The sequence below is a fragment of the Macaca nemestrina genome, chromosome 4, assembly GCF_043159975.1.
Source record: "Macaca nemestrina isolate mMacNem1 chromosome 4, mMacNem.hap1, whole genome shotgun sequence".
Taxonomy (NCBI): domain Eukaryota; kingdom Metazoa; phylum Chordata; class Mammalia; order Primates; family Cercopithecidae; genus Macaca; species Macaca nemestrina.
Genome location: NC_092128.1, coordinates 9,704,400 through 9,729,116, shown reverse-complemented (window position 1 = coordinate 9,729,116; position 24,717 = coordinate 9,704,400). Strand labels below are relative to the sequence as shown.

The following is a 24,717-nucleotide window of genomic DNA, read 5'->3' as shown; positions in this document are numbered from 1 at the left end:
CTCCGCCTCCTGGGTTCAGGCCATTCTCCTGGCTCAGCCTCCCGGGTAGCTGGGACTACAGGCGCCCGCCGCCTCGCCCGGCTAGTTTTTATTTTTGTATTTTTTTTTTTAGTAGAGACGGGGTTTCACCGTGTTAGCCAGGATGGTCTCGATCTCCTGACCTCGTGATCCGCCCGTCTCGGCCTCCCAAAGTGCTGGGATTACAGGCTTGAGCCACCGCGCCCGGCCCGGTCTTGACTTTTGAGTAACCGAGCTCTCCTGGTGCCCACACTCTGGCCGAGAGTGCCAAGCGGCGTTCTCCCTCCCGCCGCACGGGGGCACTATGGAAAGCCTGCGCAGTGAGGAAGAGCGGCTGGAGCCTGTCTTGCGCCGGGGAGGTCGACGCTCCCAGAATGCACCTGGCATCAACACGGCGGCGGTGGCGGTTTCCAGCAGGCTGCGGGGCGCTGTGCAGACAGGAACGCAGCCGGGGGCTCTGAGGCTTGGTCCAGGTGTTGAGGGGCGACTGGAGCCATGGCGGAGTCGGCGCCTGCTCGGGTAAGAGGCCCCGGCGCGCGGGCTCGAGGGCGCGTTGGGGATGGCGGAGTCCCCTGCCCGGGGCGGGGCTTCGCGGTTTGGACGCCGCCGGGGTCTTGGTTTCCCGGGGCTGCAACTGGCGCGGGTGAACGGGAACCCTCCTCCTCGCGACCCCAGTGCTCTGCCCTTTTTTCCCTCTGCTTCCTTCTGCAGCGGGGTCGGAGCCTTGGCGCCGTGCGCCCTTGCCTAGAAACTTCTCCGAAGGTTGTTTTAGGTTGGTGGATGTGTGACCCTGCCCACACATTTTCTCTTTCGTGCCAAAAGAGCCCGTTCCCAGGTTGGAGCGGAGACGCAGGATGGAAACGGTCTCCGTCGCTACGAGTGAGCTCTCCCATTGCCCCGGAGACCCCAGGACTTGCCTGTCTGCGACCACCTCCTCCTTGGTCCTGTGTGTTGCCCGTTTCTCCCTTGCTGCAGATTTCTGTCTTGGGGTTGCAGCCACAGGTTGAAGTCAGCCTGGGCTACTGCTTCTTGGGGACAGGTGTTATCTACAGTGTAGTTGCTGCATTTTGTATTTTGTTTGTAGAGCTGTCCAAACTCTCTCCTTCACCGTCCCCCCGCCCCCCATCGACCATCCCCATTCTGGGAATGTCAAGATACGGAGCTTGGTGTGAGGAAAATCCTATTTGTGTGGAGTCACGAAACGAGTTCAGCCGTAACAGCTATCCATTTGGGTGATTTTAGGCAACTGTGTTCGCCTCTCTGGGTCTCTTTCGTTTTCTTAACTGTAAATCGAGAGTGTAGGAGTAGTTGCTAGATAATCTCTAAGGCTCTAAGATTCCTTCCAGCTCCGACATTCTCATACTATTCCAAAGTAGTGGTTAATTTAACAACACTGGAGGGTTTGCAACGGAAAGGGCAGCTGGAATTGAATTGATTTTTAATGAAGTGTTCCTTGGTCCAGAAACACTTTGAGAATCTTGTTAGATCTTTGTGAGAATGGAGGGCTAAGGAGATTCTGTGGGAAAATTTGACCATGAGCAGGGTGCACTATATTTGATTCTTGTAGAAAGTGCGTTAAGAACTAAGAAAGGAGGGATTGGAAGACTTAGAGAACACAGTATTTGCTTTCAAGGAAGTTAACAGTTGAATTGGGAAGACAAGACACAAATGTTTACATTATTAACCTCATCTGACTTCTGTAAGCTAGGCTGAGCCAGTCAAAGACGGCTTTTCCACAAGATCTAGTTAGTGTTTGAGTCCGGCAAGAGGACTCTGCCACAGTTCTTCCTGCCAGGTCACTCCACAGTTACTTACATGTCATCAGTAGACCTTGTTAGGAAGAAGCCTTAAAGAAACCACAGGCCAGGCACAGTGGCTCACGCCTGTAATCCCAGCACTTCGGGAGGCCGAGGCAGGAGGATCACGAGGTCAGGAGTTCAAGACCAGCCTGGCCAATAGGGTGAAACCCCATCTGTACTAAAAATACAAAAATTAGCCAGGCGTGGTGGTGCGTGCCAGTGGACCCAGCTACTTGGGAGGCTGAGGCAGAAGAATCGCTTGAACCCGGGAGGCGTGGAGGTTGCAGTGAGCTGAGATCGTGCTACTGCACTGCAACCTGGGTAACAGAGCGAGACTCCGTCTCAAAAAAAAAAAAAGGCCGGGAGCAGTGGCTCACGCCTGTAATCCCAGCACTTTGGGAGGCCGAGGCGGGTAGATCACGAGGTCAGGAGATCGAGAGCATCCTGGCTCACATGGTGAAACCCCGTCTCCACTAAAAACACAAAAAATTAGCCGGGCGTGGTGGCGGGCGCCTGTAGTCCCAGCTACTCGGAGGCTGAGGCACGAGAATGGCGTGAACCAGGGGAGCGGAGCTTGCAGTGAGCCGAGATCGCGCCACTGCATTCCAGCCTGGGTGACAGAGGGAGACTCTGTCTCCAAAAAAAAATAAAAAATAAAAAAATAAAAATTCCACCACAATCGCAAACTATGCCTTAAATAACATTAATTTGTCGTTGTAGAACTTATTCAAATTGTTCTTGAGCCTGTTTCTCTTCTCAGACATCTCTTCAGGTGAGGATTCTATGTCTGTCGTTTGACAGACCAATTATAGGTGCCCTGGTGAAACAACTAAAAATGCTGGAAAACCCTGCACATAAATGCATTTGAAATGTATTTTAGTAAAGAATACTTGGAGCCCCAAAACTTAAGCGAAAGAGGGAAATGGAAAGTGATTAAGAGTTCTGAAGCCAACTTTGAGGGCATTGGCTGAACATCATCTTTGGTGTTTATGATTCAAGAGACCTGCAAAATAGAACACAAATCTCAGAGCCTAAGATGGAAAGTCTGAGATGCTCCCTAACCCAGTCCCATGAAACAGAGACTTCAAAGGGCAACATTCTGTGTAAGGGTGAACTGAAAGTAAGGTCTGACCTTCAGATGATTGCAAAGAAAATTGTTAAACCTTGGCACTGAGATTACAGGCGTGAGCCACCATGCCCGGCCATAGTTTCTTTTCTTATCTTTTTTTCTTTTTCTTTTTTTTATTTGAGAGAGTCTTACTCTCTCGCTCTGGCTGGCGTGCAGTGGAGCAATCTCAGCTCCCTGAAACCTCTGCCTCCCAGGTTCTAAGCGATTTTCCTGCCTCAGCCTCCAGAGTAGCTGGGATTACGGCAGGCGTCACCATGCCTGGCTAATTTTGTATTTTTATAGAGATGGGATTTCACCATGTTGGCCAGGCTGGTCTCTGAACTCCTGACTTCAGGTGATCCACCTGCCTCAGCCTCCCAAAGTGCTGGGATTACAGGCATGAGCCACTGCACCCAGCCTAAGGCAGAGGGATTTCTTAAAAGCAACCAAAAAAAAAAAAAAAAAAAAAAAAACTACCTTGAAATGAAGTACAGCAAAATTAATGGGGGCCAGCTTCTCAACAGCAACCATGGAAGCCAGACAACAGGAAAATGATGTTGTCAGTAGGCTGAAAGAAAATAACTATAATCCCATAGTTTTATATGCAGCAAAAATATGTTTCAGAAACAAAGATATAATGAAGACGTTTTCAGACAAATTAAAAATGACAATTTGCGTGGCCGAGCGCGGTGGCTCACTCCTGTAATCCCAGCACTTTGGGAGGCCGAGGCGGGCGGATCACAAGGTCAGGAGATCGAGACCACGGTGAAACCCCGTCTCTACAAAAAAAAAAATACAAAAAAATTAGCCGGGCGCGGTGGCGGGTGCCTGTAGTCCCAGCTACTTGGGAGGCTGAGGCAGGAGAATGGCAGGAACCCGGGAGGCGGAGCTTGCAGTGAGCCGAGATCGTGCCACTGCACTCCAGCCTGGGCAACAGAGAGAGACTCTGTCTCAAAAAAAAAAAAAAAAAAAAAAAAAAAAGACAATTTGCTACCAATACACTCTTAGTAAATTCTAAAATACATACCTCAGGTAAAATGAAAATTATCCCAAATAGAAAGTCTGAAAATGTAAGAAGATGTGATGATGCATGGAAATGGTTAAACCTAAACAAATAGTGACTTAATAAAACAGTAACAGTTTCTTGTTGTGTTAAAAACAATTAAAATACATGATGGCATTGATGTAAATATGAGGAAGAGATGATCAGAATTAAACTGTTTAAAGGGCTTTGTTAAAGGGCCTTCTATGTATATTTCCCATAATTTCTAGGATACTTGCTAAGCAACTAGAAATTGGTTGTATAATTTACAGATTAGAAAGGGGGATAATAGAATAAGAAAAAATTAAAAGAAAACAAGAAAATAGAGAAGAAAGATGGGATACACAGCACAAAAAAGATAAATAAAAACTAATGAACAATTACAATAAATGTAAATGAATGAAATGTTCAAGTTAAAAGGCATAGATTGTCAGGATGGGGGAAAAACCCAACTAGATGGTTTAAAAGAGATACAACTGGCTGGGCACGGTGGCTCACGTCTGTAATCCCAGCACTTTGGGAGGCCAAGGTGGGTGGATCATGAGGTCAGGAGATTGAGACCATCCTGGTTAACACAGTGAAATCTCATCTCTACTAAAAATACAAAAATTAGCCGGGCGTGGTGGTGGGTGCCTGTAGTCTCAGCTTCTCGGGAGACTGAGGCAGGAGAATGGCATGAACCCAGGAGGCGGAGGTTGCTGAGGCAGGAGGATCACTTGAACCTGGGAGGTGAAGGTTGCAGTGAGCTGAGATTGCGCCACTGCACTCCAGCCTGGGCGACAGTGCGAGACTCGGTCTCAAAAAAAAAAAAAAAAAAAAAAAAATTAGCTGGGCATGGTGACTCGCGCCTGTAATCCCAGCTACTGAGGAGGCTGAGGCAGGAGAATCGCTTGAACCTGGGAGGCGAAGGTTGCAGTGAGCTGAGATCTCACCACTGCACTCCAGCCTGGGTGACAGAGTGAGACTGTGTCTCAAAACAAAAACAAAAACAAAAAAAAACTAAAAGATAAGGATATAGAAATAAATATAAAAGGACTTGAAAAAATATGCCAAGCAAATACTAGTCAAAAGAAAGTTGGCTGGGCGTGGTGGCTCACGCCTGTAATCCCAGCACTTTGGGAGGCTGAGGTGGGCGGATCACCTGTGGTCGGGAGTTTGAGAGCAGCCTGACCAGCATGGAGAAACCTCGTCTCTACTAAAAATACAAAAAAATTAGCCAGGTGTGGCCTGTAATCCCAGCTCCTCGGGAGGCTGAAGCAGGAGAATCTCTTGAACCTGGGAGGCAGAGGTTGCGGTGAGCCGAGATCTCACCATTGCACTCCAGCCTGGGCAACAAGAGCGAAACTGTGTCTCAAAAAAAAAAAACAAAGAAAGTTGACTTAAATATATTTAGTTTCTGTAGAGATAGAAGGCTACTACTACTTTTGTAATGGTAAAAGACTCAATTTACCAGCTAGATACAAAATTGCTAAACCTGTATGCACCTAATTACATAGCCTAAAAATATATAAAACGAAACTGACAGAACTACAAGGAAGATTCACTGTTACAATAGGAGATTTTAATACAACCTTAGTATTTTATCAAATAGAAAAGAATTATAAAGGTGTAGTGCATCCAGTAGAACTTTCCAAGATGATAGAAATGTTCTGTTCTGCACTGTTTAATACAGTAGCCACTAGTCACATGTGGCTTTTGAGCACTTGAAATGTTAGCTAGTATGATTGAGGAACTGAGTTTTAAATTTTATTTATTAATTTAATTTAATTTTTTTTTTGAGACAAACTCTCACTCTACCCAGGCAGGAGTAGAGTAGTGCGATCTTGGCTCACTGCAACCTCTGCCTCCCAGGTTCAAGTGATTCTTCTGCCTCAGCCTCCCGAGTAGCTGGGATTACAGTTATGTGCCACCACACACGGCTAATTTTTGTATTTTTAGTAGAGACAGGGTTTCATCATATTGGCCAGGCTGGTCTTGAACTCCTGACCTCAAGTCATCTGGCTGTTTTGGCTTCCCAAAGGGTTGGACTTAACAGTCATGAGCCACTGTGCCCGGCTAATTTTATTTAATTTTAACCAGCCACGTGTGACTAGTGGCTATTATATTGGAAGCACAGGTACAGAAATGATTATTTTTATTTTTACCTTTTTTCTGAGACAGAGCCTCACTCTATTTCCCAGGCTGGAGTGCAGTGGTGTGATCTCGGCTCACTGCAAGCTCCACCTCCCGGGTTCACGCCATTCTCCTGCCTCAGCCTCCCAAGTAGCTGGGACTACAGGCGCCCACCACCACGCCTGGCTAATTTTTTTGTATTTTTAGTAGAGATGGGGTTTCACCATGTTAGCCAGGATGGTCGCTATCTCCTGGCCTCGTGATCCGCCCACCTCAGCCTCCCAAGAGGCTGGAATTACAGGTGTGAGCCACTGTGCCTGGCCAGAAATGATTATTTTTTTATCCATATATCTATCAGTATGTAATATCAAAGTGTAGAGACAAAAAAGAGAGGAGGCAAACATAAAAACCTATTGGGAATGAAAATGTGTGCATTCCATGTCTGTTGGTTGATGCTGGTGTGTAGACTGAGATCGCAGGTGAGACCATGGAACAGAACACTTCATGCACCCTCTTCATGTGGCTTGGGATTTCTCAAGGGATTCTAGCACCTGGCTGCCTGTGATTTGCCCCAATAGACAGAGAGTGGAGCAGAGACAAACATCCATGTGCCACCCTCCTTTAGTTGCAGATTCATGTGTAAAGTAGATGATGATGTCTTAAGCCACTAAATTTGGGGATTATTTTTCATACAGGAGTTGATGATTGGAATAGATACCTAGGGAATATGTTAAAACATTGAAAGATATTAAAATGGAGTCTCAAAAGATTGGGCATGGTGGCCCATTCCTATAATCCTAGCACTTTGGGAGGCTGAGGTGGGTGGATCATTTGAGGTCAGGAGCTTGAGACTAGCCTGGGCAACATGGTGAAACCCTGTCTCTACTAAAAATACAGAAAAATTAACCAGGTGTGGTGGCTCACACCTGTATTCCCAGCTACTTGGGAGGCTGAGGCAGGAGAATCACTTGAACCTGAGACGGAGGTTGCAGTAAGCTGAGATCATGCCAGTGCACTCCAGCCTGCAGCCTGGGTGACAGAGCGAGAGACTCCATCTCAGAAAAAAAAAAAAAGGATTTGCATACTATGTTTATGAATTGAAATTCATTGGCCGGGTGCAGTGGCTCACGCCTATAATCCCAGCACTTTGGGAGGCTGAGTTGGGCAGATCACGAGGTCAGCAGATCGAGACCATCCTGGCTAACACGGTGAAACCCCGTCTCTACTAAAAACACAAAAAATTAGCCAGGCGTGGTGGCGGGCACCTGTAGTCCCAGCTACTCGGGAGGCTGAGGCAGGAGAGTGGCATGAACCCGGGAGGCGGAGCTTGCAGTGAGCCGAGATAGCGCCACTGCTCTCCAGCCTGGGCGACAGCGAGACTCCATCTCAAAAAAAAAAAAAAAAAAAAAGACTGATTATAAAGGGATATGAGGGGACTTTCTTGGATGATGGAAATATTTATATAATATTCTCCTGCTTTGACATTCTAATAGGCTACAATCCCTAGCACTTGGCAGCCACTGATCTGATTTCTATCCTTATAGTTTGCTTTTTTCCAAACATGTAAATGAAACACAAATGTAGCCTTTTGTGTCTGAATTTTTTTTTTTTTTTTTTTTTTTTGGAGTTTTGCTCTTGTTGCCCAGGCTGGAGTGCAATGGTGCGATCTCGACTCACCGTAACCTCCACCTCCCAGGTTCAAGTGATTCTCCTGCCTCAGCCTCCCAAGAAGCTGGGATTACAGGCATGCGCCACCCTGCCTGGGTCATTTTGTATTTTTAGTAGACATAGGGTTTCTCCATGTTGGTCAGGCTGGTCTCAAACTTCCAACCTCAGGTGATCCGGCCGCTTCGGCCTCCCAAAGTGTTGGGATTATAGGTGTGAGCCACGGTGCCCGGCCCTTTTTTTTTTTTTTCTTTTTAAGGTGGTCTCCCTCTGCCACTCAGGCTGCAGTGCAATAGTGCAATCATGGTTCACTGCAACCTTGAACTCCAGGGCTCAAGTGATCCTCCCATCCTCAGCCTCCCAAGTAGCTGGGAGTACAGGCACATGCCACCACGCCTGGTCATTTTAAAAAATTTGTGGAGGTGGGGTCTCACTTTATTGCCCAGGCTGATCTCGAATTCCTGGGCTCAAGTGATCTACCTTAGCCTCCCAAAGTGTTGGGATTGTAGGTATGAGCCACCATGCCTGACCTGTGTCTGATTCCCATCACTTAGCATGTTGTAACACATGTCAGTGATTTTGGTTCCTTTTTATTACATAGTAGTAGACTTAGTAGTCGAAGTGGTAGTCTACCACTAAGTAGCAGGCTTAGTAGTCTACTAAGCTATATAGGAAAAATACACTAAATATCTAATACGGTATATAATGAAGTGTCTTATATAGTGTATTTGTTTCCTAGGGCTGGTATAACAAACTGGGAAGCTTAAATAACAGAAATGTATTGTCTCACAGTTCTGGAGGTTAGGAGTCTGAAATCAAGATGTTTGCAGGGTTGGTTCCTTAAGAGGTTTGTGTTTCTCTCCTGGCTTCTGGTGGTCCCATGTGTTTTCTTGGTTTGTGGCAGCATAACTCCAGTCTCTGCCTTAATCTTGACATGGCCCATTATGTATTGGTGTAACAGAATACATGAAGTTAGGTAATTCATGAAGAAAAGAGGTTTAGTTGGCTCATAATTCTGGTGGCTGGAAAGTTCAAGACTGGGCAGCTGGGCCTCAAGCTGCTTAAACTCATGGCAGAAAGTGGAAGGGCAGCAGGTGTGTGTAGAGATCACATGGTGACAGAGGAGGCAAGAGAGAGACCGAAGAAGTCAGACTGTTTAACAGCCCACTCTAGTGGGAACTAATCCGTCCCTGCCAATGACAACTCACCCCTGTGGGAGCGCATTAATTTATTTATGAGGGATATGCCCTCATGATCCAAACACCTCCCACGAGACTTCACCTCCCAACACTGCCACATTGGGAATAAAATTTCAGCATGGGTTTTGGTGAGGCCAAACCATAGTAGACATCTTCTCCCTGTGTGTGTCTCTCTCTGTGTCTAAAGGTCCTCTGTTTTAGGGACATCAGTCATTGGATTAAGGCCCATCCTAATGACCTCATTTTAACCTGATTACCCTTGGAAATACCTTATTTCCAAGTAAGATCACATCCTGAGGTGCTGAGGATTAGGGCTTTACTATATTATTTTGAGGAGACACAGTTCAACCCATGACATTGGATGGATCACAATTTTTTCATCCATTCACTGGTTCGTGAACATGTGAATTGTTCCCATCATGTTAGATAATTCAAAACAGAAGACAAGAAGAAACTTAGTTTAATCATTCTTTTCAACCTCTTACTATGTGGAAGAGGAGGGGGCGTATTCCTTTGCACAGATTGTCACCTATGTTCCTGTCTGGAAAACGTGCTACTAAGCACAGAATGCTGGGCCACAGAAAGAGGAGACTCATAGACTTAAAGTAGAAGCAAAACAAACATGATGGCATGTATATATCTAGTTTAATATTTTGTTTTGTTTCACTTGTATTTGTTTTTACATTGAACTTTTCTTTTAATCTTTTGCGGGAGGATGTATTTAAGCTTTTGTCTCATGTGTTCCATGATGAATTAACTGACTTGAGTAACTAGAGTAGGTCATGGCCAAACTTAAATGTTCAGTTCTGCACCAGTCAGTTTCCTTTTGTCCCATGTTCTCTGGACCACGACCCCTGGCTCCAGCAGTTCTTTCCGAGATACTTCCTCTCAGTGTCTTGGTCTTAGTGGCCTCACTGTGGTTTGAAAAGCAGCCATGAAAGAACATGAAGTTTGCGAGGGAGTTAGGACTGAAGCGAACGTGCAGGGAGACAGTAGAGGGACAGCTTGGGGAAGACTTCCCGAATGTTGATTTCAGTAATTTTAGCTTCTACGACAGCGATTTTCCTACTGTCAGAGACAGCTCATTAAAGTGAAAATTATAGGGAAAATGTCAGTAGACTTAGTCACATCATTTCAGTAAATATTTTTTAAGGATTTATTCACCATCCCAGCTGCTAGAGTGCAAAGATGAATGGATTAGATCTCGTAGGTCCTGCTAAGGAATTTTGTCTTTATTGTGGGGAGCCATTGAAAGTTTTCAAACAGGGGTGACATGATCAACTATGAAGTCTGGCAGGGATGTGGAGGCAAGATAAGATGTAAATGACATCTTTTATCATATAGTCCAAAACGTTAAATAAAAATAGGTTTAAAATGAACACCGATACAGGAGTCTCAGAGAATATGCTAAGCGTAAAACATAGGTAACAAAACATGCACACTGTAATTTCACTTTTGTTGAAAAAAATAAAAGATGAAAAAAAGCCTACAGGAAATACACCAAAATTCAAACAGCTTCCTTCCCTCCCTTTCTCCCTCCCTTCTTTCCTTCCTGTTTTGAGACAGGGTCTCACTCTGTTACTCAGGCTGGAGTGCAGTGGCACGATCTTGGCTCACTGTAGCCTCAACCTCTTGGGCTCAAGCCATCCTCCCACCTCAGTGCCCCAAGTACCTGGGACTACAGGCATGCATCACCATGCCTGGCTAATTTTTTTTTTTTTTTTGAGACGGAGTCTTGCTCTGTTGCCCAGGCTGGAGTGCAGTGGCACGATGTCAGCTCACTGCAAGCTGCAAGCTCTGCCTCCTGGGTTCATGCCATTCTCATGCCTCAGCCTCCCGAGTAGCTGGGACTATAGGCGTCTGCCACCACGCCCGGCTAATTTTTTGTATTTTTAGTAGAGACAAGGTTTCACCTTGTTAGCCGGGATGATCTTGATCTCCTGACCTTGTGATCTGCCTGCCTCGGCCTCCCAGAGTGCTGGGATTACAGGCGTGAGCCACCGCGCACGGCCTGCTCCTGGCTCATGCCCGGCTAATTTTTTGAACTTTTTTTTTTTTTTTTTTTTTTTTTTTTTTTGAGACGGAGTCTCGCTCTGTCACCCAGGCTGGAGTGCAGTGGCGCAATCTCGGCTCACTGCAAGCTCCGCCTCCCGGGTTCACGCCATTCTCCTGCCTCAGCCTCCGGAGTAGCTGGGACTACAGGCGCCCGCCCCTGCGCCCGGCTAATTTTTTCTATTTTTTAGTAGAGACGGGGTTTCACCATGGTCTCGATCTCCTGACCTTGTGATCCGCCCACCTCGGCCTCTCAAAGTGCTGGGATTACAGGTGTGAGCCACCGCGCCCGGCCTGAACTTTTTCTTAGAGACAGGGTTTGCCTTGTTGGCCAGGCTGGTGTCAAACTCCTGAGCTAAAGTGATTCAGCTGCCTTGGCCGCCCAAAGTGTTGGGATTACAGTTGTGAGCCACTGCGGCCAGCCCTAACAGCTTATTTCTGTGTGAGAATATTTTGTATAATATTTTCTTTCTATTCTTCAGCATTTCCCAACATTATTAATGCAATATCTACATATAATTTTTAGTATCAATAAAAGACATGCTTTTTTTTTTTTTTTTTTTTTGGGGGGGATGGGGTCTCGCTCTATCATCCAGGCTGGAGTGCAGTGGCGCGATCTCCGTGCACTGCAAACTCTGCCTCCCGGGCTCATGCCATTCTCCTGCCTCAGTCTCCTGAGTAGCTGGGACTACAGGTGCCCGCCACAACGCCCGGCTAATTTTTTTGTATTTTTAGTAGAGATGGGGTTTCACCATGTTAGTGAGGATGGTCTCCATCTGCTGACCTCGTGATCCACCTGCCTCGGCCTCCCAAAATGCTGGGATTACAGGCGAGAGCCACCACGCCTGGCCCAGATGTGCTTTTTTTTTTTTTTTTTTTTTTTTAAATTAAAAGAAACTAGGTAACTCTAAGCACTGATAGACTTAAACATTGCTTTCTTTACTTGATGTTTGGAAGTGACATTTTCTGACTCTGTGTCTTTGATCTTTCAGCATAGGAGAAAACGACGCTCCACACCTTTAACTTCTTCTACACTTCCTTCACAAGCAACAGAGAAAAGCTCCTATTTTCAGACCACCGAGATCTCACTCTGGACGGTGGTGGCTGCTATTCAGGCTGTGGAGAAGAAGATGGAGTCCCAGGCTGCCCGGCTACAGAGCCTGGAGGGACGCACGGGGACAGCTGAGAAGAAGCTGGCTGACTGTGAGAAGATGGCCGTGGAGTTTGGGAACCAGCTAGAGGGCAAGTGGGCCGTGCTAGGGACCCTGCTGCAGGAGTACGGGTTGCTGCAGAGGCGGCTGGAGAACGTGGAGAACCTGCTCCGCAACAGGAACTTCTGGATCCTGCGGCTGCCCCCGGGCAGCAAGGGGGAGGCCCCCAAGGTAGTCTCATTGAGGATTAAAAGTTAGAAGAGAAGGGGGAGCCAGCCCTTTAATATGTAAGCACCTCAGTTGCTGGCTTTTGTGTCATAGCTGTGAGTATGTGTGCCATTGGTGATTCCAGGTGTCCAGGTCACTGGAGAATGATGGCGTCTGTTTCACCGAGCAGGAATGGGAGAATCTGGAGGATTGGCAGAAGGAGCTCTACAGAAATGTGATGGAGAGTAACTATGAGACACTGGTCTCTCTGAGTGAGTAGCAGTTTTCTCCCTAGAATTCTGTCTCAGACATACTACAATTCCTGGCCGGTAGCTTGTAATTCAGACTACACCTGTGGCTCTTGTGGCTGTGGGTCCTCTGTTGGCTTCCACGGGTGGAGAAATGCAAGTCTCTAGGTCCTCCCATTTACAGAGACTTTTGGAAAGCTCTTGGCGTTGTGCCTTTCCTGTTTCTTTTCTGTGGTCACATAGTCTGTTCTTGATAGTATTTTCTAATAAATAAAATGTCATATACCCTACAGTGTGATATGGCTAGGGTTCCTCATGTTGTTTTTTGATTTGTTTTATCTTTTTTTTTTTTTTTTTTGAGATAGAGTCTAGCTCTGTTGCCCAGGCTGGAGTGCAGTGGCGCGATCTTGGCTCACTGCCTCCCAGGTTCAAGTGATTCTCCTGCTTCAGCCTCCCAAGTAGCTGAGATTACAGGTGCCCACCACCATGCCCAGTTAATTTTTGTATTTTTGGTAGAAACAGGGTTTTACCGTGTTGGCCAGGCTGCTCTTGAACTCCTGACCTCGTGACCTGTCCGCCTCGGCCCTGCAAAGTGCTGCTATTACAGGTGTAAGCCACTGCGCCAGGCCTGTTTTATCTTTTTTTTTTTTGTTTTTTTTTGAGACTCTGTCACCTAGGCTGGAATGCAGTGGTATGATGTCGGTTCACTGCAGCCTTGACAGCTTGGGCTCAAATGATTCTCCCACCTCAGTTTTCCAAGTAGCTGGGATTACAGGCACACGCCACTGCGCCTGGCTAATTTTAAAATTTTATTTAGAGACGTGGGTCTTACTATATTGCCCAGGTTGGTCTTGAACTCTTGGGCTTAAGTGATCCACCTGCATCGGCCTCCCAAAGGGATTACAGGCGTGAGCCTCCGCATGTGGTCTCCCATGCTGTTTTTAATATTTAAGACTATTTGAGATGGGTATGGTAGCTCACATTTGTAATCCCAACACTGGGAAGCCAAGGTGGGAGGATAGCTTGAGGCTAGGAGTTTGAAACCAGCCTGGGCAACATAGTGAAATCTCTTTTGCTTAAAAGAAAAGAAAAAAGATGATTTGACAACCCTTTGTTACCTCGGACGAGGCAGGCAGCGCAGGCTGACCGAAAGCATTTTCTTGGTGTTTGGCCAGAATTATAGCTGGTCATTGTGGTCTCAATGATTTTTGCTTGTTGATTAGAAGTGCTACTTAATAGGTATAAGTCTTTATATGCAAAATGTTACCTATTACATAATAAATGCTTTTTGTTTGGTAGACAAAGTCTTTTAAAACCTAGGTACATGGAGGAGTGTCAAGTGCCTGGAGCAGAGTAAGAGGTAAAGAAAATAGAAAATGGGCCAGAAAAGTGACCTTGTAAGCTTGGTTGGGTCACATGCTCTCATTGGGACTGTTTCCTTGTCTGTCCCAGTGTCCATCTTACCTTGCAGTGCCTTAGCAAGGATGAAATTAGATCCCCCAAAAGGAAGCATTGGCAAGACTTAAACTGCACACACGGAGAGGCAGAGGTGGGTGGTGGTGCCATCAGGGGCAGTGGTAGCTCTGTAACCTGCCTGCCTGAGCCACAGGCCTCTAATGGAGGAGCACTGGAGGCAGCAGCTAGCCAAGTCAGTTGTTAGGATTGGCCAGAATTTTATAATTGTCCCAAACTGCTAGGGGAGACTGACACGAGCAGTAGCCTTTGAATCTGTTGAAGCTTTAGTATTTTCTCCCTGCCATTGGTCACCTTGGTCATTGGCAGCTGATCAGTGTGCAGTGAGCTTTTGCTCTCTCCTGGACTCACACCGTGCTGTTTCCCCACCCAGAGGTCCTTGGCCAGACAGAGGGAGAAGCGGAGTTGGGTACAGAGATGCTGGGTGACTTGGAAGAGGAAGGTCCTGGTGGTGCCCACCCAGGTGAGTGGCTCTGGAATATTCTGTTCCCTTCCATAGCCCTCTGCAGCCTAGAGTGAGCTTTCCCATGGCTGACCTGCCAGGTGCTGACTTGGTAAACTCATCTGGCTTTGCTTGTTCTGGACTCCTTTATGATTGTTGTTAGTTCAGCTGTTACATGTGCCTCAACTCCTACCATCCTATGGGGTCTTTAAGACTAACGGCCACATCAATCACTCTTCTTCATGCCCTACAGAATAGAGTACCATACTAGGCGGTAGTCAAAACCTGCCGGAGATTGAGTGTGGGCATGTCAGAGCTTCAGGAGGGAAGGCAGTGCAGGAAAAGCACTTGTCACTAGGTAATTTGGGAGGTTATGGAGGAAGAACAGAGCTGGACATGAATTTTTAAGCTGTAGGTTTAGTTTGTCTTTAATCCTTCAGATGTGTTATTTTAACACTCTTAATTTAGTATAGTTGTTACAGTGTATTCTGTCATTTTTCCCAGAGATTAAATATAAATTTGTAGACAAGCTTGGAGAACTATAGTTTACAGTATTTTATAAGAGTAATGCATTGATATTTCCAGTCAACATTGGAAAAACTATACATGAATAGTTTTATACAAGTCTTGGAACCTAGCCAGTGTCATCCTCCTCCATGTTGTCCTAATTCACTTATTTCTGGGGTGCTTCTGAAATTGACAGATGTTTGTTTGGTCCTGAAGAAACCAAAGGTACTAGAATGTGATCTTTTTTGTTGGTCTTCTTCTACTTTGCAGCAGGTGGGGTCATGATCAAACAGGAGCTACAGTATACACAGGAAGGCCCTGCGGATCTTCCTGGAGAGTTCTCATGCATTGCTGAAGAGCAGGCTTTCCTGAGCCCGGAGCAGACTGAGCTCTGGGGTGGTCAGGGCAGTTCTGTCCTCCTGGAAACAGGTCCCGGGGACTCGACTCTACAGGAGCCTGTTGGTGGTAGAGATCCTAGCAGCAGCAGAACTGTGGGCTGCCCGAAGCAGAAATCTCATAGGCAGGTACAGCTGGGCCAGGAATGTGGGCAGGGCCTGAAGCTGAAAAAGGACACTTCCCGCCCCTACGAATGTTCTGAGTGTGAGATCACCTTCCGCTATAAGCAGCAGCTGGCCACACATCTGAGCAGCCACTCGGGGTGGGAGTCTTGTACACCTGAGGAGCCAGAGGAGAGCCTTAGGCCCAGGCCACGGCTGAAACCGCAGACCAAAAAGGCCAAGCGACATCAGTGTGATGTGTGCCTGAGGAGCTTCAGCTGCAAGGTGAGCCTGGTGACCCATCAGCGTTGCCACCTGCAGGAGGGGCCCAGTGCCGGCCAACATGTCCAGGAGAGGTTCTCACCCAACAGCCTGGTTGCCCTGCCTGGCCACATCCCTTGGAGGAAAAGCCGGAGTTCCCTCATCTGTGGTTACTGTGGCAAGAGCTTCAGTCACCCATCTGACTTGGTGCGGCACCAGCGCATCCACACGGGTGAGCGGCCCTACAGCTGCACCGAGTGTGAGAAGAGCTTTGTCCAGAAGCAGCACCTCCTGCAGCACCAGAAGATCCACCAGCGGGAGCGGGGCGGGCTGGCCCTGGAGCCCGGAAGGCCCAATGGCCTGCTTTAAGGGTGCAGCCCCTCGCCCGTCTGGGGGGCGGAGGGGGGTGGCATTGGTTCCCCCAAAGAGACACTGCAGTCAGGGACTGAGTTCTTCCTGAGGGCAGTTGTTTCTGATTTGCCTTCCCTTGTCCCAATACCAAGCCAAGCCCAAAGGCTGTCCTGAAAACCCCGTGGAAGAAGAGTCCAGGCCAGGTCTTTACCCTGCTACCAAGTTTGCTGTTTCTTGGCACCTTCAGGTCTCTGGTTTTCTCATTCATGCCAGTGCTTGTGGGCTGGGGTTGGCGTTCTGACCCCACAGGGACTGGTGGCTGGTTCCAGGGCTCGTCCTGGCATTTCATGTCTTCCCACGGGGTTGAGTTGGGCCACAGGGGTGAGCAGCTGCCTAGAAGAGTTCTGGGAAGTGTAACCCTCCTTTTTTTCTTGTTTTGTAATCTCTTTGTTTAATAACAAGTAGAACAAATAATTTAAATGAACTGCTTAACCCTACTCTGAAGAACCTTTTTTGGAATTAGATTTTAGTTAATTTTTTAAAGAATACAGCCCAACGCTTTTTTTTTACATTTTAAGAGTTGTAGAAGTTGTTCCTCACTTGGGGACTGGACCTGCCCTCTAGGAGGGAATTGTTAATGGGGCTCTTTTAGCCCACTGACGCTTACTTAGGCCAGAGAGCAGGGGACACGGTGCTAGGTTCCCTCGTGTGGTGCTTGGTGCTCTCAAATTGTCTGAAAAGGACCAAGAGGAAAAGAGTCGGAGGGGTAGACCCTGCAGCCCCTGTTGAGAAGAAAGATTCCAGTGAAGTTGCTGATGGTATGGCTGTGGTCTGGGACTTACGGTGTCTCAGCATACCCCATCCTCTTCCCACCTCCTCCTGGCTGTGTTCTGCAGCCTCCCAGAGTAGAAAACAACTTTGTTACTTAAGGTTGTTCACCTTGTACTAGTGGTTATTTGAGTTTGTTCCTATTACATCAATCCTTACTTGAGGTGGTTCAGATTACAGTTTCCAAATGCATTCTGAGATTGCCTATTCCAGAGAGGGTAGAGAAAAAGCACACAGATGCTTGTCTCAGGAGTGTTGAATGTGTGCCCCGCTGCTGTCTGGGGGGATGGGAGTGGGCTCTGGGGTCATATGTGAACATCCCCTTGGATGATTTGCAGTTGCCTAGAATAAAACTTGCTACTAGCAAAAAAAAAAAAAAAAAAAAAGTTCATACTGGATGTTTTTCTCCATCTGTCAGAACACTCTCCTGGGGCCAAGGTGGAGGAGAGGCACCTGACCTGGAGTGATGGCAGGGAAGGACTGATGGCACAGCCTGACCTGCACTTTCACTTAAACCTAGGACAGAAAACAAGATATGGCATGGGTGAGAATATTCAGGGGACCTGGAGACAGTCTGGGTGATGGCTTTTGGGAGGTAGAAAGAGTAGGTGAAATGTGGGTACCCCAGGGAGTGGCAGGCAGCTGTTACGAGCATTGGCTTAGATATATGCCTAGCCATCTGGATCCATCTTAAACACAACGCTGAGGGGAAAAGATAAGAAAATGAGATCTACAATATAACACCATTTATATAAATAAAAAATGCATGCACACAATACATTTTGTAAGAACACTTAGGACCAACGGAGACACGTTAAAGACATTACAGTTTTCCATGGGGAGAGTGAACAAATAGATAGAAGGAAACTTGGGTTACTATAAGGCAGAGGTCCCCAAACTTTTTGGCACCAGGACTGGTTTCATAGAAGACAGTTTTTCCACAGACAGTGGTGGGAGATGGGATGGTTCTGGAATGAAACCGTTCCACCTGAGATCATCAGGCATTAGATTCTCATAAGGAGCGCACAACCTAGATCCCTCTCATGCGCAGTTCACAATAGGGTTCATTCTAAGAATTTAATGCAGCCACTGATCTGACAGGAGGCAGAGCTCACTTGCTGTGTGGTCTGGTTCCTAACAGGCCATGGACCAGTATTGATCCACAACCCAGGGGTTGGGGCCCCCTGCTATAAGGTACAGGGTTGTCTTACTACAGAAACTGAACATGGTGGGAGTCCTTGTAGGGCTGGCACCGTGTGAGGTGGGTAGTAGCTTCATCAGGAAAACCTTTGGAGTTTCTTTCCTAAGTTTCTTCTGCAGTCTTTTCTTACCCTCAAGCCTTTGCCTTATAGATACCCCCTCTGTCCTGTCCTTAGTTACTCTTACTTCCCAATTGTTGAGCATTCTAATGTGACCAGCCTTAGGCCTTGCATTGTGGGGAAAAGTGAAGCACAGAATATGGTCCTACTTCTCCAATAAAGTTAAGTTTTCCTTGAGGCTGGGAAATAATTCTATCAAGAAATTGGACTCCTGCTGACACTTGTTGAATACTTGTGTGCTAGGCACTATTTATTTCCATGAAAACAAGTCCTCATAGTTTTGGGTGGTGAGTATGATTTTACCTAATTTTCCATATGAGATGTGGGAGGAGGCCTGAGAAGTGAAGTAAGATGGCAGAGGTGATGGAAACCCAGACCATCTTGCTTCAGAGCTGCACACTTGGCTGTGGGGTGGTATTGCTTCTGTAGTTAAGAACCCAGTGTCAAAGCTGGATTCTATGTCCTGAAGTGTGGGCTCTCAGCTGGCGGCAGCAGCAGCAGTAGCATCCCCTAGGAGTGTGAAATGGTGCAGACTCAGGCTCCACCTAGGCCCCCGAATCAGAATCTGCATCTCAACAAGCTCTCCAGGTGGTTCTGTGCATGCAGAGGCACTGTCTTAGGGGATAGGAAGGACTCGCCTCTTCTTGCCTGCTTCTGCCATCCTTCATTGAAAGCCTGTTCTGCCAGGTGCTGAGGAGAAAACAGGAAATGGACTGTCAGAAGGACAGGGATGATGAAGTTAGATTGAAGTCAACAGGGAAGAATTAAATGCCAAATGTTAGTGACTCATCTCTCCTGCCTTTTCTACCCTTCTTGTTCCCAAAGTTAAGGTCCTAGTCATCATTCACCTGAGCTTTTCAGTAACCAGTAGGTCTTCTGCTCTTAGTCACATCCGTTTTGATTCCAGAGTTAATGTCCTTGCACACAACTGGATGTAGACTTTCCTCAAAACCTTGCAATGGCTTTCAGCAGCTACTGATAATGAGCAGTCTTTTTAGTATAGAACTCAAGACTCTGACAACCTGCATCACCCTGCATTTTTTTCTCTTTTCACTCTATGCTGCTGCCACATTGGGCTTCCTGTCATTCATTCATTCATTCATTTATTTAAAAAAATTTTTTTTGAGACAGGGTCTTTGTTGCCCAGGCTGAGTGTGCCATCACAGCTCACTGCAGCCTTGACCTCTTGGGCTCAATGGGTCCTTCCATCACAGCCTCCCGAGTAGTGGGGACTACAGGTGTGTACCAACCACACCCAGCTGATTTTTGTACCTTTTGTAGAGACAGGGTCCCACTATATTGCCCAGGCTGGTATCGAACTCCTAGGTTCAAGCGATCCTCCTGCCTCAGCCTTCCAAAGTGCTGGGATTACAGCTGTGAACCACCATGTCTGGCTTTCTGTCTTACTGAATAAGCCGTGCTCTTTCCCTCTCTGCAGTGTCGTCCTCTGAACCAAACACTATTTTTCACTGTTCTGGTTTATAAGCCCCTTCTGTGAAAGCTTCCCTCATCCATTTCTTTCATTGACCAAATACATATTGAGCCCCTGTTATCTAGGCACTGTTTTAAATACACATCAATGAACAAAATGAAGATCTTTGCCCTTATTGAGTTTATGTTCTTTCAAAATCAGTTTTCTTCCTTTACTGCACCTTTGCACAGCCCTTTCCTAGGTGAGGACAGTATTCTGTTCTGCCTTAGAGTTCTGTTCACTCACAAATATCTGAGTATCCTCCCTGTGCAGAATTCTACAGAGGGGTACAAGGATAAATCTTGCTCTTGGACTTACAGGCTGCTAAGGGGATATAAGAGAATAGTAATGTCTTCAGATAAGTGAGGGTAAAAGGCTGTAAGCATTCAGAGAACAATCATTTTAGATATGAGACATTGGGTAGACTTTGCCATAGGTGGTATTTGAACTGGCCTTTTAAGGATGGCAGGAAGGACATTCTAAATGGAGGTGACATGACCAAGTGAGGAGACATTATGGGGCATGTACAGAAGAGGAGTTCATCCAATTTGGGGAGGGTGGAGTGTGAGAAGGAGAGTAGTGGGTGTTACAGTTGGGTCAGGCTTCAAGGAGTCTGGATTTTATTCAGTTGGTAATGGGGAGCTGAAGCATTTTGAGCAAAAGAGTGACCCGATTCTAGCTGTGATTTGGGAATACTAGTAAGAATTAGCTGGGCGCGGTGGCTCACGCCTGTAATCCCAGCACTTTGGGAGGCCGAGACGGGTGGATCACAAGGTCAGGAGATCGAGACCACCCTGGCTAACACGGTGAAACCCCGTCTCTACTAAAAATACAAAAATTAGCCAGGCACGGTGGCGGGCGCCTGTAATCCCAGCTACATGGGAGGCTGAGGCAGGAGAATGACGTGAACCCGGGAGGTGGAGCTTGCAGTGAGTGGAGATCGCACAATTGCACTGCAGCCTGGGCGACAGAGCGAGACTCCGTCTCAAAAAAAAAAAAAAATTATACTGTGCTTTTTGGGGGTTGGGGTGGGGTGTGGGATATGCTAGGTTTCGAATGAGACCAAGGAAGAGTCAGTGAGGACTTATCTGATTGGGTGCAGCTGCAAGGGAAGGGAGCAATAGGTAAGACCAAGACACAGTCACAGGATGTGATGCTGTGGGGAAGAAGGGACCATGTCTTTTTTTTTTTTTTTTTTTGAGACGGAGTCCTGTTCTGTTGCCCAGGCTGGAGTGCAGTGGCGCGATCTCAGCTCACTGCAAGGTCCACCTCCTGGGTTCAGGCCATTCTCCTGCCTCAGCCTCCCAAGTAGCAGTAGCTGGGACTACAGGCGCCCGCCACCACGCCCGGCTAATTTTTTGTATTTTTAGTAAAGATAGGGTTTCACCGCGTTAGCCAGGATGGTCTCCATCTCCTGACCTCATGATCCGCCCACCTCGGCCTCCCAAAGTGCTGGGATTACAGGCAGGCGTAAGCCACCTCGCCCAGCCCCAGGAGGGAGCATGTCTTAATCCTGTCAGCCTCCACAGCTCTCAGCACAGGTGCTTGGCACATAGGTGCTCAGCAAATGTTTGCTGAATGAGAAAGTATAATGGATGTTCACAGAATAGGGAGCTTGGTGTTGTCTGAAATAGGAAAGGCTTCTATGGAAGAAGGGAGACTTGGTTGTACTTCTGGTCTCCCTCTACTAATGCTTCCGTTCCTAACATCTTTATAATTCTGTGTGGGTCCACCTCCTAATCTAAATTACATTCCTGGTTTGGACGATGAGGGAGCCACAGCAATTCTGTCTCTGACCTGCCCCTATCTCTTGGCTGAGGATGTTCTGGTGGGGACAGTGGCACTTGAGTGTGCTGACCTCTTGAGTGACCCTAGGTGCTACTTTGATGGCCCTCAAACTGTGACAACCCCACCTTCTGGAGGTGGAGTCACCCTTGTTACTCCACGGACTGGGCCTCCACTGGATGTTGTTAGTGCACCCAGAGATAATCAGGTCCTGGAAATCTGATCCCCAAAAAAGCAAACTCACAAGAGACAGATTAAAGATGAATGTAGGCTGAGCATGGTGGCTCATGCCTGTAATCTCAGCACTTTCGGAGGCCGAGGTGGGTGGATTGCCTGAGGTCAGGAGTTTGAGACCAGCCTGGCCAACAACATGGTGAAACCCCGTCTCTACTAAAAATACAAAAAATTAGCCTGGCATGGTGGCGGGCACCTGTAATTCCAGCTACTCGGGAGGCTGAGGCAGAAGCTTGAACTTGGGAGGCGGAGGTTGCAGTGAACCGAGATCGTGTCATTGCACTCCAGCTTGGGCAACGAGCGAAACTCCATCTAAAACAAAAACAAAAACAAAAACAAAAAAAACCATGTAATTTTAATTTATATCAGAGCTGACTTGACACGCTGGCTGGTCTGCTCAGAAACCACATTATGGTGCAGAGTGTTCATTTATTAAATATATTTATAGAATCTGAGCATGGGAATGGGAGGTAGCTGTGGGACCCTGATAAACAGTGTCAAGGTTTTCAAACTGGTCACCAGGCCAATAGAACCAGCATTTCTTGGGAACTGGTTAGAATTGCAAATTTGCATCACTTTCATCCCCTCCTGCTTCAGACCTAGAAATGCTGAGGTTTGTGCCTAGCATTCTGTGTTTTTAACAAGCACCCCCAGTGAACATGATGCACGCTCAAGTTTGAGTACCACTGACTTAAACTTTTTTTCTAAAAAAACGAAGACTAGCTGTCAAACATTATAGCACTCTTTTCTCAACAGAGATTGAATTCTAGCGTTTTTGTCTCCAGCCCATTTTCCTGACCCTTTTTTTTTTTTTTTTTTTTTGAGAAGGAGTCTCGCTCTGTCGCCCAGGCTGGAGTGCAGTGGCGCGAACTCGGCTCACTGCAAGCTCCGCCTCCCGGGTTTACGCCATTCTCCTGCCTCAGCCTCCTAAGTAGCTGGGACTACAGGCGCCAGCCACCTCGCCCGGCTACTTTTTTTTTTTGTATTTTTTAGTAGAGACGGGGTTTCACCGTGTTAGCCAGGATGGTCTCGATCTCCTGACCTCGTGATCCACCCGTCTCGGCCTCCCAAAGTGCTGGGATTACAGGCTTGAGCCACCGCGCCCGGCCCTGACCCTTTTTTTTGATACGGGGTTTTGCTCTTGTTTCTCAGGCTGGAGTGCAATAGCGCGATCTCGACTCACTGCAACCTCTGCCTCCCCGGGTTCAAGCGATGATCCTGCCTCAGCTTCCAGAGTAGCTCACCACCACACCCAGTTAATTTTTTGTATTTTTAGTAGAGATGGGGTTTCATCATGTTGGCCAGGCTGGTCTCAAACTCCTGACCTCAGGTGATCCATCGCCTCAGCCTCCCAGACTGCTGGGATTACAGGCGTGAGCCACGGCTCCTGGCCCATTTTCCTGACCCTTTCTGTTTGCATTGGGCCTTAACTGTTACTCTATAACGTCACCACTTACTGGTATTTTATAATACTTAATAGATTGTACTGATCCCTGATAAGATCCTACGGATGCTCTTAATGTCTTCAGTGCATATTTGCAGTTTGTGTCTTAGGTTGGGATAGTTCAACAAGCATTTCCAAAATGAATAATGCCAAATATTGATTTCACTTGTTACCTTAAAGTAACACGTCCTAACCTTTCCGCAAACTTACTTAGGGTCTCAGATTGTGTTTTTTTCTGATAGTTGACCACGCTTTTGCTTGGCTCAAATATTGGTGAAAATAATTTCTCACCCCCACAAAAAAAGAAAAAACAAACCAAAACCAAAACAAAAAAAAAACCCCAAACAAAACCAAACACAGAAAGAAACAAAACTGCAGATTTCTAGCGGGAAGAGTTTGCCAGCTTGTTGGACAAATACTGTGAGATGAATGGGAAATACGGAAAAGACAGAAAACAAAGCTTCAACTGCATACAGCACATTTAGTTCAATGTGCCTCAGCACAGGCTGAGGAAAATGGGTCCTGCGGTTTATTCAAGATACCTCAGGGCCTAAATGAGGGATGGACTGATTCACACTTGCTGTGATCCGCAGCCTGGACCAAAGCTACAGAAGGGTCCTAGTGGGTGGCTGAGGACTTTCCCTGGGTGGGCCCTGGGAGGAGGAAGGGACCCCAGCGTCCCCAGGAGGGGAGGGCAGGCTTAGGAGGAAAAAAAAATCCTACAATCTTCACCTTTGTTCTGTAAAACATAAAAGAATTTAAAAACGTTCATCTAAGTTTCCTTGGCTTCTCCCTGGGTACACACGTATCCTTTTTACTTTCCCCAACTCAGTTCTGTGGTGCGTGGGAGGCGCTGCAACAGAGTCTCGGTCCGGACTGGAGCCCCGGCGAGGGACGCCCCGGTTCCCCACGTAGCTTTCCCTCGCGAGGTTTCGCACTTTCCAGCGCGGCTCCTTCCCCCAGCCCTCCCGGCTCCCGCGTGGGACGCAGAGAGGGGTTGGGTGCCGCGCTGGCCCGGGAGTGGCTTATGCCTGACGGAGCCCGGATGGAGACCGTGGGACGCCCGCCCCGGCGTTGACTCCCGCGCCCCGGGTGAGGGTGGGCGGCCGCGCCTGGGTCCCGGACGCCGCGGGCGCTGAAGGCCTCGGGTGGGCGCGGCGCGGTGGCCGCGGGCGTGCGGTCCTACGGGCTGCAGGGGGCGCTGTGCGCGCCCTCAGGCTCGGCCGCCGAGCGCAGCTCTTTTTAAAAGGGACAGCGGGGCACGTGGCTCGGGACGCAGTTCGCGGCCCCCCGGCAGTAGCTCCCAGGCTAGGCGGGTCCCGCTCCGCCTCCGGTGTCGCCGCCGCGCCGCCCCGGGGCCCGACAGGCCGGGTCCCGGGACTGCAACCCAGCGAGGGACGCGGGTAGCCATGGCCGAAGCAGCGCCTGCCCGGGTAAGCGCCCTGGGCCCCGCGGACGCCGGGAAGGCCCAGGCCGCCGCTGCGTGAGCCCGCGCGAGGGACTC

General features: G+C 47.8%; 2 protein-coding genes across 4 annotated transcripts in view; both read left to right on the top strand.

Moving 5' to 3' along the window:
* The first annotated feature begins 371 nt into the window (after positions 1–371).
* Positions 372–17,348, top strand: LOC105474857 (zinc finger protein 212). 2 transcript variants are annotated; one of them, XM_011729682.3, is made up of 5 exons: positions 372–537; positions 11,988–12,377; positions 12,499–12,625; positions 14,448–14,537; positions 15,297–17,348. In XM_011729682.3, exons 1-5 carry the CDS (start codon positions 514–516, stop codon positions 16,148–16,150), a joined length of 1,485 nt encoding a protein of 494 aa, XP_011727984.2. In that variant the 5' UTR covers positions 372–513; the 3' UTR covers positions 16,151–17,348. The 2 variants fall into 2 exon arrangements, with proteins under 2 accessions (XP_011727984.2, XP_011727983.2); XM_011729681.3 differs by having other exon boundaries at positions 373–537; positions 15,294–17,348.
* A 7,057-nt stretch (positions 17,349–24,405) lies between these two features.
* The window catches only part of LOC105474859 (zinc finger protein 783), a 28,208-nt gene continuing 27,896 nt past the window's right edge, over positions 24,406–24,717 (top strand). Inside the window, exon 1 of one of the 2 annotated variants that reach the window (XM_071094288.1) lies at positions 24,406–24,646. Coding sequence is in view for 1 of the 2 variants with exons in the window: in XM_011729685.3 (XP_011727987.1) it covers positions 24,623–24,646 (24 nt within the window). In the remaining variant the exon portion in view is untranslated. The remainder of the gene's footprint in view (positions 24,647–24,717) is intronic. The other variant, XM_011729685.3, reaches the window with a different exon arrangement.